Source organism: Sapajus apella, unplaced genomic scaffold, assembly GCF_009761245.1.
Source record: "Sapajus apella isolate SASKATOON/1434 unplaced genomic scaffold, GSC_monkey_1.0 scaffold108, whole genome shotgun sequence".
In the NCBI taxonomy this organism is placed as follows: domain Eukaryota; kingdom Metazoa; phylum Chordata; class Mammalia; order Primates; family Cebidae; genus Sapajus; species Sapajus apella.
Genome location: NW_022437048.1, coordinates 6,206,640 through 6,223,573, shown reverse-complemented (window position 1 = coordinate 6,223,573; position 16,934 = coordinate 6,206,640). Strand labels below are relative to the sequence as shown.

Here is a 16,934-nt window from a genome sequence, read left to right as displayed (position 1 = left end):
CTCCCTGCAGCACCCAAAGAAATAAATAATAGGCATTTAACAATTATATGAGGAGTTGAACAGAAGCACTAGACACCCATAAATGCATAAAGTTACTTTATTTTAAGTATACATATAATTTTGAAAAATATAAATGCTAAAATATCTCATCTTCTTCATCTCTTAATTCCATAAAAGTCACAATAGAAAGCTTCATAAAACTGTAAAATACTATAATGTTATAGGAATTTTAGGATTTATATTGGAAAAAGTTATTAGTAATATATTGAAATGTTTTCTGTTCTTTATCATTTTGTTCCACCATGTTGATCTACTTCATTTAAAATAAAAAGATGCATCATTTCTCTCTCCAAAGTTAATAAAGACTTAAGAGAATAAAAATAAGAATATCTGAAAGTGCGTATTGATTCTGAAAAGTAATGTGTACGAATATGTACCAGCCATGAAAATGGCTAAAAAGAGGCAACTATTCACTCTTTTCACATTGTAGGACTGGGACAAAGTTACTTCTGGCTCTAAAAGTTTCACTGGATGACTTTAGCCCTGAGTTGCAATATTTGCCTAGGAAACAGAATTCTTGCTTTTTATACGTACCCATAGAGCACAATGAAATGAGCCAGGGAATCAGACATACCTAAATTTCTGACCAAAACACAGCTTAATTGGTTAAAGTATTACAAAACTTTTTTTTTTTTTTTTTAAATTTCAGGTTGCAATGAAGCTTAGTGAAATCATCTGAAAACTTCCATGGCCTTTCAGATAGTGAAGTGCTATAAAACATCACTTAATTGTACCCAGCCACTTGGTGCCACTGGGCTTCATGCTCATGCGTGAAGAGCAGATGTGAAATATCATGAAATATAAATGAGAAAATCTCAGGTTCCTGCACCAAAATCATTAAGTAGTATGAAAAGGATTAAAGAAGGCTTTGTCCCATCCCTGAACAATGTCAACCTCTGTAATACAACTCAAATGGTTTCATTTTGTTTTTAAAATATAGTCAGCAGTCAATACATTTCAAGTACTTTAACACAGTTAAAAAAGGAACCAAAAAACTCGGAAGACAATCATTCTCTGTTAAACACCAGTATATAGTTGATAAAAGATTTACTCTGTGTGGGTTGGTGCATAAACGTAAAATACACACAAACTGAATTACAGACAGCAGACAACTGTTTTTCCTCCACTCTTTAAGGTGGAAGGCTGAGGAGAGAGGTTTTTGTTTTCCTACTTCTTAAGTCAGTAAATCTCCCCAGCCCCACTTCTCAACCTTGACTGGGAGAAGAGGCAAGGACATTACTTCCTCTGGCACACAAAACAATTAGGATTCTGAGCGTTCATTTCACACAGTAGAAAAGATGACTTTTGTCAAGGAAAACAGTGTGTCCAAGAGATTTTTCTCCCAAACATAAAACCAGGGGCATTTATGCCCATTTGATAAGGCAGACGCTTGGCTTAGTTCTGTCTTTTCTTCCAATAGTGTTTCTCCAACCACAGCCAGGACTTTCTGGTTAACAACAACTCTGAGTATACTTTGCCTTTACCTCTCGAATCTTTTATCTCTGAATTCATATCATGGAGAAAAGGGAGAAACACTTATAAAAAAAATTTACGGTTGTAATTTGTGTCCAGTTTGCATAGAAACAAAACCACCGCCAAATATGGCTCATTCTTAGTCAATGGGTAAATTCAGTTAAAATACTGATAATGTGGTGTCTCTATCTGAACCTCAGGTTTTACTTGTTAGTTTGGTTAACTACTTCTGTTCCTTTGAAAATAATGACATGTTGAAAAACTTTCCTGGGTTCTAGAATATTGAAAGGATTTGATATTAACTGTTTATTTAGCAAATGTAAGATACTATTCTGTGTTCATGTCATAAATACCAATATGGATCAGAAACAGAAGTACATATAGGTTTTACCTCTACTCAGAGGCTGAAAGATGAGTTAAGTTGCTTCAGGAATTCTTTGAAAGGTATGGAGAGGGCAGTGAAACCATAAATACTTGATTCCTGATCAGAAAAGTAAGCTTTATCTAGAGCTTTTGTAAAAGTAAACAAAAGTACCTTTAACTTAACAAGATCACAGTTTAAGCTAAATGTACTATACATGGTTTTTACACAATTTATTGATGCTTCCATCAGTAAAGAAAAAGGGAAGGCCTTCTTATACAGGTTTTTATTAGGGTAATAGAAAGCTAGATAATACAGAATAATCATTTTAAGACAGCCCTAAAAACAAATGTGATGCCAAAATTTGGCATGTGAGGTTTTAACACAATAGCATATAATTCACCACTATTTTAATGAAAAATTCGGTTCATTATTGTCTAATTTGTATAAATTAAAAATTTTAGGAGTATCAGATACTGTAAAACTGACAGCTAACTCAGGATAATAAAATTTTTGTAATCAAAATTACAAGGAGACAGAATTATAATTTAATTAACATAACAATAAATGGTAATTGATAAGTGCATATTATCAAACCAAAAAATGTGGTTTCATTCTGCTTCTAGTATACTCTGCAACAACTGGTTATAGTTAAGGTATAGCACAGTTGTGGTTATATGAATCCAAACTTATAATTTCAACATTTAAAATGGTTTCTTAATATACATTCACACTATGTAATGTATCATTAAAAACATTACATTTAAATACCATGTTAAATTTGGTTAATAAATGTCTAATTTTCAGTATGGTACTTTGAAATATACATACATATAATATGTACACAAATATATTCTAAATGTCTCACAAAGAATAATTGCCTTTGCATCCTAGGAAAATTGCATGAGAGTACTGTTACAGTGTACTCTGCAGGTCTGCAATCCCATTACATTTTATAGGTGTGTAAAAGGGCTATTAATACGTCTATTATTTTGTATTATAAATATGAGCTATTATATCAATTATAATGACTGATACCTGGGAAGTATACTATATTTACCCTCATTTTCATAAGGACAGGCTTCTTGGACCCTTGATTAATGTTTTCAAATGTGGTTTAGGTTTCATGAAAACTGGCACAAGGGACTCGATGGCTTTGCCCCCTGCCTACCATCACTCTTTTGCTTTCTACTATTGTACATATATGCACCAGCCATACACAGAGCACATACATAAACACACAAATATTTCAAAATGAGAAAATGTCTAACAATACTGCATAGGACACTGACGTGGTAATACAATCAGCATCTGTACCCAGATGTTACTATTATCAGAACATCGGTTATTCTCATGACATAGGAGTTTGTCTCTTCTCCCTCAGTCTCCTTCATAGAACAGTTAAGTTTCTTTTAAAGAAAGGGAAAAATTGATGCTTAGAAACATGGTGTTTTTAATCTGATCTTGCCTTCTGGCTTACCCTCGAGATTGCGTATTTGTGTGTGTATGTATGTGTAAAAATCACATTATATACAATACAATTTTTACAGAAAGCCTGGCAGCTACAAATAAGAGGTAGAACTACTCAAAACTATGTTTCCTGCTGCAGGAAAAAATTCATTTTCTTTACAGTAATTAAAAAAAAGTTTTAAAAATTGACAAAAAATAAGTTGCAGGTTAGGCCCCATAATTTAAACAACAAAATCTAGGAAGAAAAATATTCTTCAATGTACTCAACAGATAAGTTCATTAAAGGGTTAAAAAAAGTTGCATAGGAAAAAAGGGACATTCCAGCACTTGCTACAATGATGGCAATGGTTTCTGTATAGGGAGTAAAGTACCTTCAGTTTGTCTTCTTTTGATAACTCTAAGATTAGGGTTTACAAGCAAGAGCAAGTTAGAATAGCAGCACTTTTTCCAGTCCCGGAGAGCTCTATAAGAAAGAAGGGACTCTGTCTGGAGGTCAAGGTTTGTTCTACCAGACAAAGACAAGCCAGTAAGCACAGCTCCAAAGCTAAAGTTGTAAGTTCCTTCAATATTTTAATAAAAGTTGTGTTATAAAATCCTTAATACTTTTATCCTCTGCTTAATAGAGGCAAAGGACAGGGTCTGTGCATGTCTTGAGTGACGGAAGAATTTGGTTATCAGAGGACACATCTGAACGTTTAAAAACAAAAGAGGGATTCCTCAGATGCTGTTTTTAAGGAACGGTGCACTATTACCTTGATCGTATCTATGCAAGAGAGAAGCAGAGAGATTACTGTATTATTTGGCCAGTGACCAAAAACTAAGACAAAACAAAAGTTAAAAAATAAACAGCCAAACAAAAACAAAGGACTTGAACAACAAAATGTCAGTTTTAACAAAGACAAATAGGTTACAATGTAGTTTCTGTTCCCTTGCTCCTCCAGAAATAATCATTGTCTTCAGGCTCAAGTTCTATTCTAATTTGAGGCACAACTTTTACTGGAGTTCTAGGAGGACTAGAGAAAATGAAAAAAAAAAAAAAAGGAGTAAGTAAATCAGATTTCCTTTATCATCTGTCAAATGTATATGCATTGTATAGAAGTAAAATGTGTCCTTCTTTGTTCTCTTTTAATACTTATATCCTCTTTGTGTATTAAAAACGAACATTTTAAATGGGATGAAGGTATCAGAGTAAAAAAATTCAAGTAAAAGATTTCACCAGATCTCATACCTAGATTAAAACAATAAAAACAAACACAAAAGGAAAAGAAGCACTACCAGGTGAGTAATGCTGTCAGGAATTAGAGGACAAAACGACTCACATAATAAAAACATTCAGAGATTTCAGAAAATCAATTAGAACCTGAAATCTCTAGAACTTTGTTAAGAGGGAAGGAAACCACTGAAGAAGAGCTACCAGAAAGTGCAAGTTACCAGCCGGGCACAGTGGCTCATGCCTGTAATCCCAGCATTTGGGGAGGCCAAGGCGGGTGGATCACTTGAGGTTGGGAGTTTGAGACCAACGTGGAGAAACACCCGTCTCTCCTAAAAATACAAAAATTGGCTGGGCTGTGGTGGCGCATGCCTGTAATCCCAGCTGAGGATTACAGGAGGCTGAGGCAGGAGACTCGTTTTAACCAGGGAGGTGAAGGTTGTGATGAGCCGAGATCGCGCCATTACACTCCAGTCTGGGCAACAAGAGTGAGACTCTGTCTCAAAAAAAAAAAAAAAAAAGGAAAAGAAAAGTAAAGAAAAAAAAGTGCTAGTTATCTCTTCAAAGCAGGGATGACACCAAAATTATAAGAGCTAATGTTGATCCTGGTCTGTGACTTAATGAAAGATTCTATTATTAAGAGTAAGTAGATCTCTTAGAATGCTTTCTACTAGTAAAAGCTGGAACAAGTTTTGATCACTGGGTAATTTATTTAAGAAAAATCAGAGAGGAAGGAGAACAAGAAGTTCTGTCAATAACCCACCATTAACTACATTTCTGTGGGGCAATTATCCCACATAACAATGTAAAATACGGGGCTCTCCTTTACCTTGGCAAACCGAGTGACTGAAGGAAAGGAATTTTATCAGCATGATGTGTGGCGTTCAAGGAATGTTGGTGATCTTTCTCCTAAAAAATAAAATATTTTAAAAACATAAATAGTAAGTCTTTGGTAAAGTATAAAATAAAAATCTTCACAAAAGGATGCATCTTCCACAACTAGAAAGAGTAAAAAAGTCAAGTTTAGACATTTCAATAAACAATGTATTAAGCTAAGACTCTCGTGTGATGAAGACAAAATCACTTAGTTTCCTTTACTTTAGGTTTTCTGGGATGGGTCAGTTGTCTTGTCAGTGAGGATAGGCAGCAAATCATTTTTAGAGGGTGATAGCATTCTCCTAATGTCTAAGGCTTGCTCTTGGATTTCCTTCTATCTTCAGAATTCCTAAGTTGGCCTTGCTGTCTTTCACAGGGAAAAAAAGATTTTTTTTTGAGGTATTTACTTATACCACAACCCTACTTCTATCAGTTTTGTTCTTTCATGGATGATAAAGATCAACATGACATTAGGAAACATTTCAGGCAAAATACTCATGTGTATTTCACTTAAGTAAATTTCTAATATCAACTTGCAATTTTTCCCTAAAAGGGGTTTTGAGAAGGTAAAGGGCAACTGGCACATAAACTTTGTCTATGACTCTCAAATTCTGGCTAGTGATTTTTTAAATAGCTTTTACATTTATTGATATGGGGCTATTCCAGGTTATAATGCCAACAGAAAACATACATGCTAGGCACATGTATGTTAATGTCTGCTTTTGCTGTTAATGTTCCATTGATAAAAAATGAAGTCAGAACATGGTTTGAGGAGCTTAAATTCAAAAGAAATCTGTAACAAAACTCCATTAATAGGAGTTAACAGAAATTAGCCTCAGTTACAAGTTGTAGGTTACAAACTGGACACCAAAGGTAAGACTGCTTTAGTTCTTTGTTCTTGAATTCCAGGCTGGTAGCCAGCCTCCAAGATCCAGAGATATCTGTCTCCTGGTATTTATGACTTTGTGTAATTCTTTCCCACAATGTTAAGAGTGTGGGTCTGCACAATCTTCAGAATATGACAGAACTAATCTGTTACTTCTGAGATTAAGTTATAAAAGATTGTAGCTTCTGTCTTGGTTTCTTTCTCTTTTATCACTAGCTTTGAGAGAAGCCATATCATGGGCAGCCCTATGGAGATACCCACAGGTAAAGAAACAAATGCCATGCCATGGCCCTCATGAGTGTGCTTTTGGAAGCAGATCTCCAGCTCCAACCAACTCTTCAGAGACTAAAATATTTAATGGGACCCTCAGGGGGTGGATACCTATGCTGTCAAGAATGTTTATTATAGAGATTTGCAGAAGAAGATACAAAACCTGGTCTGTTCTAGAATTCACGTGTTTCCTTAAAGTCTTAGCACAAATGACTTTATTTTGGTTTGATTTGGTTTGGTCTGTTGGGGCCTAGTCCATGAGCTTAGTTCAGAACAATGGCATCCCAGAATATTGTTTAAAAAAATTCCCCCTTTAACCAAGTTCATTTCCTCTTGTCTAGAGACCATCAAGCTTCAGATGATCATGGAACGAAGTCCAGCCAGCTGGTTCCAGGTGAAGATACCACCCCTGTCCATCAGGGAGCTACCCTGCCTCACTAGACAAAGCAGGAAGAAAGTTCAGTGATCCCCAATAGGTAGGTACTATGCCCCACGCCAGCATGAAGCAGTTACAGAAAAAAAAACACTGGTCCCTCTGCTTCCCATGAATCTTTAGGAAGATCACATCTCTCAGTGAGGAGATGAGGCAGGAAAAAAGTCTGGAGGCAGGGAACATAAGGCTGCGTCACACATCAGCTACGATAGGAAATATCCTCTCCATGGGGCATAGGCCAAGTAAATGACTTTGTAACTTTACTTCATCCTCTTCATTTACATAGGGCACACCCCAAGTAGAGGGTATTTAAACTCTCCAAAATTTTGTATTGGGGGCCTTAAGCCCCTATGCTCAGGCCCGCTCTCACACTGGAACATATTATCATTTTCAAGAAATTCCTTCATTTCTTTCTGGACAAAAAGAAAAAAAAAAAAGTCTTCAGAGACTCAACCCCAGCTGATGACAGCTTTCAGTGCAATATCACTAGAAACTCTGAGCCAGAACCAAATCAGTTGCCCCTGCATTTCTGAATATCAGGAATTGTGTAAGAAAATATGTTTGCTGTTTTAAACTGCTAAAAGTTTTACAGCAATTTGTTACTCAATGATTGGTAACTAATATACCTTTTTTTTTTAATCAATAGAAATTTATTCCAAACTTTTCTTGATAACAGTAATCTCTTATTGAAGTGGAGGTGGCTTGGTAAAATAGAAATAAACGTGTCTTAACTGTCTTTTTCTGTAACAGATCAGTGTACTTTGAAGTGCATCTGAATCTAAAACGATGCATGTTCTTCAATAAGAAGGCAAAGTGGAAAATATCTTGATGGCAACTGCTACCTACTATTGGAAAGTCTGAAATGGTCACTAACATTACTCTAGAGGTTGACCCCATTTCTAAGAGACCTGTTAATTCAATTACAGGAGGAAAAATGTCATAAACTATTGCACTGGTAATAGCCACCAGGCTATTACCCTAGAAAGACCAGTGCAGTTATAATGATAATTTTGAATTAGCAAAAGAAGGGATGAACAAATTAGAAAGCAAATGCATATAAGTTATATCTAGAAAGTTGTGCTAATACTTCGATTTCTAATTTAATCAAAATAATAATTTTTCCAGATTATCAATATTAACTATTTATTGATCAATTTCTCTTTTGAGCTGATTTGATCATTGGTTAAAACCTAAGGAAGACAAACAGTGACAGTGATGTAGTACTATAAGCTGCAATTCTAAATACCAGCAGGAAAAAAAGAGAAAAATCAATTAAAACATGGTTATTAATTTAGCAATTGGAAAAACTGGGGATGATTTGGGGAAGAGAAAAGACTACCAAATAAAAATTTTAAAGATTATGGATAAAAGGAAGAAGTTAAGAGTGAAGCTTAGGGTATAGGGTATATAAAAATAAAGTTTTATTATATTAAGTGTAAATCTTCTCACAGAAAAAAATGAAAAACAAAATTGGGGGAAAGTTAATGCAGATGGCAATTCTAAAGTGTCTTCTCTGTTAAGTGCAAATCATATTCAAGCAAGCAAGCAAGAGGTTAGTTCTACTCACTGTCGGAAGGTTTGCTATCGCTTAGGAAAGGTTGCTGTTCCATGATGTCCATTGGAATTTTAATACTTGGAACTTTTTCTGAGTATGGGCAGTCAGACTGTGAAAAAAACGTACAACAGATTTCAGAATATTTTTATTATACAACCCTTCCTATCTCCCAGTATCGATCAAACCTTTCATATAATCATTTACTTAATACTAAGAAGAAAAGCCCTGTAATTACTTCCAGTTTGCTAGCTTTTAACTGCATGGCTTCTTTCCCCCTCATGTTTGTTCCCACTCTTCTGAGTTGATGGTATTGAGTCAATTAAAACTAGAACTATACCAAAGAGAGATCACTACAACTGAATTGTAAAGCTTTCTATAAGTTAGACTCCCAATCAGCAAATGTTTATGAGTTGTATGTGTGAAGCAAATTTTCTCAATGCAAAAACAGATTGAAGTTAGGAAACTTCCTAAATTATAAATGGTCTTGAAACTCTTATTTTGTTTCTGCTGATTCTGTCTCTAGAAAAATCATGACCCATCTTTCCTCTAGAACAAGTGACAGACTTTTTAAATATCCATGATCAAGGAGCCTTCTATGTACACTAAAAAATAAACTTTCCTCACTTACTCTAAGTACTATTTTATGGATAAAGGTTCATTTTGGTTAGCTTGTGCCAAAGATATCTGAACATGTAAGCAAAATGTAAGAAAACAAAATGTTTAAAAAGGTGTCTATGATGGTTACGTAAGCAGAAGATCATAACCAGAATAAAACAAAAAAACCAGGCAGGTAATCATAGGACTGCTTAAAGAACAGGCCACCTACCACAAACTATAATAGCAAACTATAATAGATTTCCCAAAGATTACCACTTTGCTTTGTTAAATTGTATTATATTGATTCTAAGTCTATGTTTGCACTCAAAGACCAATATATCTCTGAAAGTACCAAAAAGATGATCTTTAGTTGAAAAAAAAAATGAGACTTACTTAATGTTTAAAAAAATGTTAACATAAAGCTTTTTACGCACGTGGAAAATTTTCTTATGATGACTCTAAAGAAGTTAATGAACTACAGCATCCTTTAAGAGAACTAATATAATGCACTCAAACTGGCAAAACAGAATAAAAAAGATGCCACACATAACAGTATTAACCTTAAATGTAAATGGACTAAATGCCCCAATTAAAAGACACAGCCTGGCAAACTGGATAGAGTCAAGACCCGTCAGTGTGCTGTATTCGGGTGACCCGTCTCGGGTGCAAAGACACACATAGACTCAAAATAATGGGATAAAGGAAGATTTACCAAGAAAATGGAAAGAAAGAAAAAAAAATAAGAAAGAAAAAAAAAGTAGGAGTCGCAATCCTAGTCTCTGATAAAACAGATTTTAACCAACAAAGATCAAATAAGACAAAGGAGGGCATTACATAATGGTAAAGGGATCAATGCAACAAGAAGAGCTAATTATTCTAAATATATATGCACCAATACAGAAGCATCCAGATTCTTAGAGCAAGTTCTTAGAGACCTACAAAGAGACTTATACTCCCACACAATAATAGTGGGAGAATTTAAATCCCGACTGTCAATATTAGACCTAATGAGACAGAAAATTAACGAGGACATTCAGGACTTGAACTCAGCTCTGGACCAAGCTGACTTAACAGACATCTACAGAACTCTCCACCACAAATCAACAAAATATACATTCTTCTCAGCACCACATCACACTTATTCTAAAATTACCCACATAATTGGGAGTAAAACACTCCTCAGAAATGCAAAAAAAAAAAAAAATGGAAATCATAACAGTCTCTCAGACCACAGTGCAATCAAATTAGAACTCAGGATTAAGAAACTCACTCAAAATCCCACAACTACATGGAATCTGAACAACCTGCTCCTGAATGACTACTTGGTAAATAGTGAAATGAAGGTAGAAATAAAGATTTTCTCTGAAACCAATGAAAACAAAGACACAATGTACTCAGAATCTCTGGGATGAAAAAAAAAAAGCAGGAAATATCTAAAATTGATACCCTAACATCACAATGAAAAGAAACAGAATTAAAAGAACTAGAGAAGCAAAAGCAAGTAAATTCAAAAGCTGGCAAAAGACATGAAATAACTAAGATCAGAGCAGAACTAAAGGAGATAGAGACATGAAAACCCCTTCAAAAAATCAATGAACCCAGGAGCTGGCGTTTTGAAAAAATTAACCAAATGTATGGACCACTAACTAGCGAGAGGAATAAAGAAGAAAAGAGAGAAGAATCAAATAGACACAATAAAAAAATGATAAAGGGGATATCACCATTGACACAGTAATACAAACCACCAGCAAAGAATACTATAAACACCTCTATGCAAATAAACTAGAAAATCTAGAAATGGATAAATTCCTGGACACATACACCCTCCCAAGACTAAACCAGGGAGAAGTCGAATCCCTGAATAGACCAGTAACAAGTTCTGAAATGGTGGCAGTAGTTAATAGCCTACCAACCAAAAAAAGCCCAGGACCAGACGGATTCACAGAGGAATTCTACCAGAGGTGCAAACACGAGCTAGCACGATTTCTTCTAAAACTATTCCAATAAACAGAAAAAGAGGGAATCTTCTCTAAGTCATTTTATGAGGCCAGCATCATCCTGATACCAATACTTGGCAGAGACACACAAAAAAAGAAAATTTCAGGCCAATATCCCTGATGAACATCAATGTGAAAATTCTCAATAAAATACTGGCAACAGAATCCAGCAACACATCAAAAAGCTTATCCACATGATCAAGTCAGCTTCATCCCTGGGATGCAAGGCTGGTTCATCACATGCAAATCAATAAATGTAATCCACCATATAAACAGAAACAATGACAAAAAAAACCTCACATGATTATCTCAACAGACACAGAAAAGGCATTCGATAAAATTCAACACCCCTTCATGCTAAAAACTCTCAATAAACCTGATATTGATGGAACATATCTGAAAATAATAAGAGCTATTTATGACAAACCCACAGCCAATATCATACTGAATGGGCAAAAGCTGGAAGCATTCCCTTTGAAAACTGGCACAAGACAAGGATGCCCTCACTCACCAGTCCTATTCAACATAGTATTGAAAGTTCTGGCCAGAGCAGTCAGGCAAGAGAAGAGGTAAAGCGTATTTAAATAGGAAGAGTGGAAGTCAAATTGTCTCTGTTTGCAGATGACATGACTGTATACTTAGAAAGCCCCATTATCTCAGCCCCAAATCTTCTTAAGCTGATAAGAGCTTTGGCAAAGTCTCAAGATACAAAATCAAAGTGCAAAAATCTCAAACATTCCTATACACCAGTAATAGACAAACAGAGAGCCAAATCATGAGTGAACTCCCATTCACAATTTTTACAAAGAGAATAAAATACCAAGGAATACAACTTCCAAGGGATGTGAAGGACCTCTTCAAGAAGAACTACAAACTACTGCTCAAGGAAATAAGAGAGGACACAAACAAATGGAAAAATATTCCACACCCATAGATGGGAAGAATCAATATCAAAATGGCCATACTGCCCAAAGTAATTTATAGATTCAATGCTATCCCCATCAAGCCACCATTGACTTTCTTCACAGAATTAGAAAAAAACTATTTTAAATTTCATATGGAACCAAAAAAAAGCCCATATAACCAAGACAATCATAAGCATAAAGAGCAAAGCTGGAAGCATCACGCTACCTGACTTCAAACCATACTATTAGGTTACAGTAACCAAAACAACATGCTACTGGTCCCAAAAGAGACATATAGACAAACAGAACAGAACAGAGACCTCAGGAATAACGCTACACATCTATAACCATCTGATCTTTGACAAATCTGATGAAAACAAGCAATGGGAAAGGATTCCCTATTTAATAAATGGCATTGGGAAAACTGACTAGCCATATGCAGAAAAATGAAACTGGATGCCTTCCTTACACTTTACACAAAAATTAACTCAATACAGATTAAAGATTTAAACATAAGACCTAAAACCATAAACAACATAGAAGAAAACCTAGGCAATACCATTCAGGACATAGGCACAGGCAAAGACTTCATGACTAAAACACCAAAAGCAAAGACAACAAAAGCCAAAATTGACAAATGGGATCTAATTAAACTTAAGAGCTTTTGCACAGCAAAAGAAGCTATCATCAGAGTGAACAGGCAACCTACAGAATGGGAAAAAGTTTTTGCAGTCTATTCATCAAAGGTCTAATATCCAAAATCTACAAGGAACTTAAACATATTTACAAGAAAAAACCCCATCAAAAAGTGGGCAAAGGATATGACACTTCTCAAATGAAGACATTTATGCGGCCAACAAACATATGAAAAAAAGCTTATGATCACTGGTCATTATAGAAATACAAATCAAAACTACAGTGAGATACCATCTCATGCCAGTTAGAATGGTGATCATTAAAAAGTCTGGAAACAACAGATGCTGGAGCGGATGTGAGAAAATAGGAACACTTTTACACTGTTGCTGGGAGTGTAAATTAGTTCAACCATTGTGGAAAACAGTGTGGCGATTCCTCAAGGACCTAGAAATAGAAATTCCATTTGACTCAGCAACCCCATTACAGGGTATATACCCAAAGGATTATAAATTGTTCTATTATAAAGACACATGTACATATATGTTTACTGCAGCACTATTCACAATAGCAAAGACTTGGAACCAACTCAAATGCCCATCAATGATAGAATGGATCAATAGCAAAGACTTGGAACCAATCCAAATGCCCATCAATGATAGACTGGATAAAGAAAATGTGGCACATATATACCATGAAATACTATGCAGCCATAAAAAGGATGCATTTATGTCCTTTGCTGGGACATGAATGAAGCTGGAAACTATTATTCTCAGCAAACTAATATAGGAACAGGAAACTAAACACTGCATGTTCCTACTCATAGGTGTGAGTTGAACAATGAGAACACATCAACACAGGGAGGGGACCATCACTCACTGGGGCCTGTTGGGAGCTACGGGAGGGATAGCATCAGGAGAAATACCTAATGTAGATGACAGGTTGATGGGTGCAGCAAACCACCATAAGTGTATTTCTATGTAACAACCCTGCACGTTCTGCACATGTATCCCAGAGCTTAAAGTATAATAATAATAATAATAAAAGATGCCACATGCACTTACCTTTATGAGAATGTCAAAAACAGTAAGACATTATAGTATTTCAAATATTTTCCCAAATAATAGCAATTATACATGGATAGGTTGCAGCCCACCCTTAATTACAGCCTACCAAGCAGATTAAAAAATGACTGTGAGGGGCTCAAAATGTTGGCAAGCCATAATTTTCACTATATGTACTCATAAATATTACATTATAGCTGTTACTCGCATGTCCCCTTGTGACTTCCTGTATCCATAGATCCCAAACCATGTGACTAGAGGCAAACTTAGGAGGACCACGTTCCAAATGTGGACCCCTCACTAATTAGCTCAACCCACAGAACACACTGCACAGATGTACTCTAAATTGCCTGGCTGAATTCAGTGCCTAGGAATAAATGTATATGTTTGTTTGTTTTGGTAGGGGTAGGAGGAAAAGAAAGAGGAAAAAAATCAAGTATGACACTTTGGCTTCAAGAAATCTGTTGGAAACACAGAGTTGAAAATGGTAAACATTCATATAAAAAAACACTGTTTAAGTGGAATAGGATTTGTTGGAAATCATATCTAAGAATTGGAAGAACAAGGAGTTCATTTGATCCAACTTTTGTCACTCGAGAACAGTATATTTAAAACATTCTCCAAAGTTGGTATTTTACTATTTTTTCTTAAATATCATTAGAGGGTATTCCATAATCTCCCTCTTTGTACATTCATACATTCATAATGTATAATGAACTTTAAATTTGAGGTCCATGTACATAAGTTGACATACTTATTTTGGACAAAATACTGCTTTAATTATTTTAATATTTTAGGCAACCTTTTTTTTTTTTTTTTGGTCTTGAGTGGTCCAGAAATTCATTTCAAATTTTAATTTGTATTAAATGTGTAAATGCATCATTCTTCTATTACATCTTAATCTCTGCTGCAGTTAAAACGCATTCTTTTTCTGTCATCATTGGAAACAAAATCTATATACCTGTTCTCATTGCAGATGGATGATGACAGTCATAAAGCTCTCTTCACCTCTTTTTCTCTTTAGCTAAATGTGCCTCATGCATTAAGTCTTTTGCTTATTGAATCAATTTATGTGAAATCCAATTACGTCTCTTGCCTTCTTTCACTGTACTATTTCCAAGTTCTACAAAAAGAATACAGTCAGACAGCCTGATCAGTTGGAACTAACCAGAGAGGCCTGGATTCGAGTTGTAGCTTTGCCACTATGGCTGTGCACAATTAGACAAATGACTTAAATATATATATCAAAGCATCACCTTACATATATACAATTTTATGTCAATCATACCTCATTAAAGCTTTAAAAATTTTTAAAAATATTTAACATTTCTCAGTCTAAATTTCCTCATCTGTAAAATGGGAGCAAAAAATAAATACTGTGATAGCAAGCTATTAAGACAATTAAGGATAAGGTATGCAATGATCAAAGTCATCAAGTACTAAGTAGAAACTAAAAATTAACAATATTCCTACTTTAGAATGGGTAATGATGCACAAAAAAATCATTTGTGAGACTGCACTGTGTAAAATCCAGAACAGATTTTCAAATGGAAAACATTATTTTGGCAATCTTTTCAAAAGGCTACTGTAATAAGGGGTTATTACATGTGTTAAAGAAAATAAATCCCAGCTTTTCTTCTAGCATGGATTACAGATCCCTAGTGGAGAATCAGTATTCTGTGAGCCGGTCACCTAAAGAAAAAACTGGGCAATAATTTTATTTCTCAACTTAATCCCCTAATTGCAGGAGGACCCTCTGGACCATGACACTAACCACTATAATTACGTAAAAAGACCCCAAACTCCAATTCACTTTTCTTTTTACTGAAGAGCTACAGAAAAATAATGCTAAATCATATTAGCATAAATATAGTACTAATATTAATAAAACAGCATAGAACTTTGGTGGAGAGCCTACTCAGATTCATAGCTCACACAAAGTGAGATCACTGACATCTATCCACATTAGGCTTAATATTACATAAAATTGAGTTATTATCTCAAATATAAGCCCTGGGTTATTAATAGAAACCAAATACATTTTATAGTATTACTAAGCAAACTTCCTTTATATCTATGAGATCAGAGTTCTTAAATGTGGTGAGTTTTAAATTTTTTAGAAGTCATTATTAGTCATTATGTCATTATTAGTGTATTAATGGTTACAGAAAGACTTCAGAAAATATAAAAAACCAAAGAGAGAATATAAAGGGCAAAGGGAGGTGAAATGAGTAACATGCCACACATCCAGATAAACATTCTTAGAACTTGCCCTCCATTTCACATCAGGTATAAAAAGCGATAATTTTCACATTTGTTTCTTTAACTAGCTTTCCTTTGGAATTTGGAAAGTTCCTTACATCGTCATTGTCACTGTCCAGACTTCCCTTCTTCTTTTTCTTTTTCTTCTCATCCTCCTTCTTTTTCTTGTCCTTTTCTGGAATGACATCATCGAGGAAGCTGAGGTCATGCTGGGAGAAGAGGTAGTCCATGCCTTTTCTGACAGCTACAAGTGCCAAGATCTGGAAGGGCGAATATTAAAAGTATGAAAGAAACCGTGTTTGATGAAGTTGCAGTGAGCACAGATAACATCCCATCAAATTCCACAGAAACCTACTTTGTGTAAGGCTAGAGTATGACAAACCTGATCTTGACTATATGAACTTATACCAAGTGAACTCTAATAATTTTCTACATGGGGAATGTTGTTTTATAAAAGTCTTAGTTGAAACTCACTTTGTTTTGTTCACTGAAATGCATGATCACATTCAATTAGAATTTTATTATGAAAGGATTGTTTTTCAAAACCATTTCCTTCTATGTGAGATTTTAAATAAAAGTTGAAAGTCAAAAAATAGCTGGCATATGATTAAGTATTAAAAATTAAAACATTATAAAAGTTTTTAGCAATCAAGAGAATCTGTACAACACATAGAACACTAAGACATCTTCAAAGTATTCACAATAAGGTAGTATTTGAATATTCAAAGGGTACTTCAATCACCACCGTTAACTAAACAGTTAACATATGCCAGACACTTTATTCAATCTTAGGCAATATTATCTCATTTATTCTTAACAAACTTCAAAAGTAGGTATTATTATTTCCATTATACAGTTGAGGAAATTGAAGGTTAGAGACAT

The 16,934-nt window shown here is 34.8% G+C and overlaps 1 protein-coding gene across 13 annotated transcripts in view; it reads right to left on the bottom strand.

Annotated features, from left to right (window-relative positions):
- Positions 1 to 79: 79 nt before the first annotated feature.
- The window catches only part of SLC4A4 (solute carrier family 4 member 4), a 499,211-nt gene continuing 482,356 nt past the window's right edge, over positions 80 to 16,934 (bottom strand). For 5 of the 13 annotated variants that reach the window (XM_032259361.1, XM_032259360.1, XM_032259363.1 and 2 more), the window contains 3 exons: positions 16,151 to 16,312; positions 5,404 to 5,483; positions 80 to 4,377 (listed from right to left, as the gene is read on the bottom strand). In XM_032259361.1, the coding sequence (XP_032115252.1) occupies positions 4,272 to 4,377; positions 5,404 to 5,483; positions 16,151 to 16,312 (348 nt within the window). In that variant the 3' untranslated portion in view covers positions 80 to 4,271. Of the gene's footprint in view, positions 4,378 to 5,403; positions 5,484 to 8,606; positions 8,704 to 13,753; positions 14,914 to 16,150; positions 16,313 to 16,934 lie in introns of those variants that run through there. The other 8 variants (XM_032259359.1, XM_032259368.1, XM_032259371.1 and 5 more) reach the window with 7 other exon arrangements.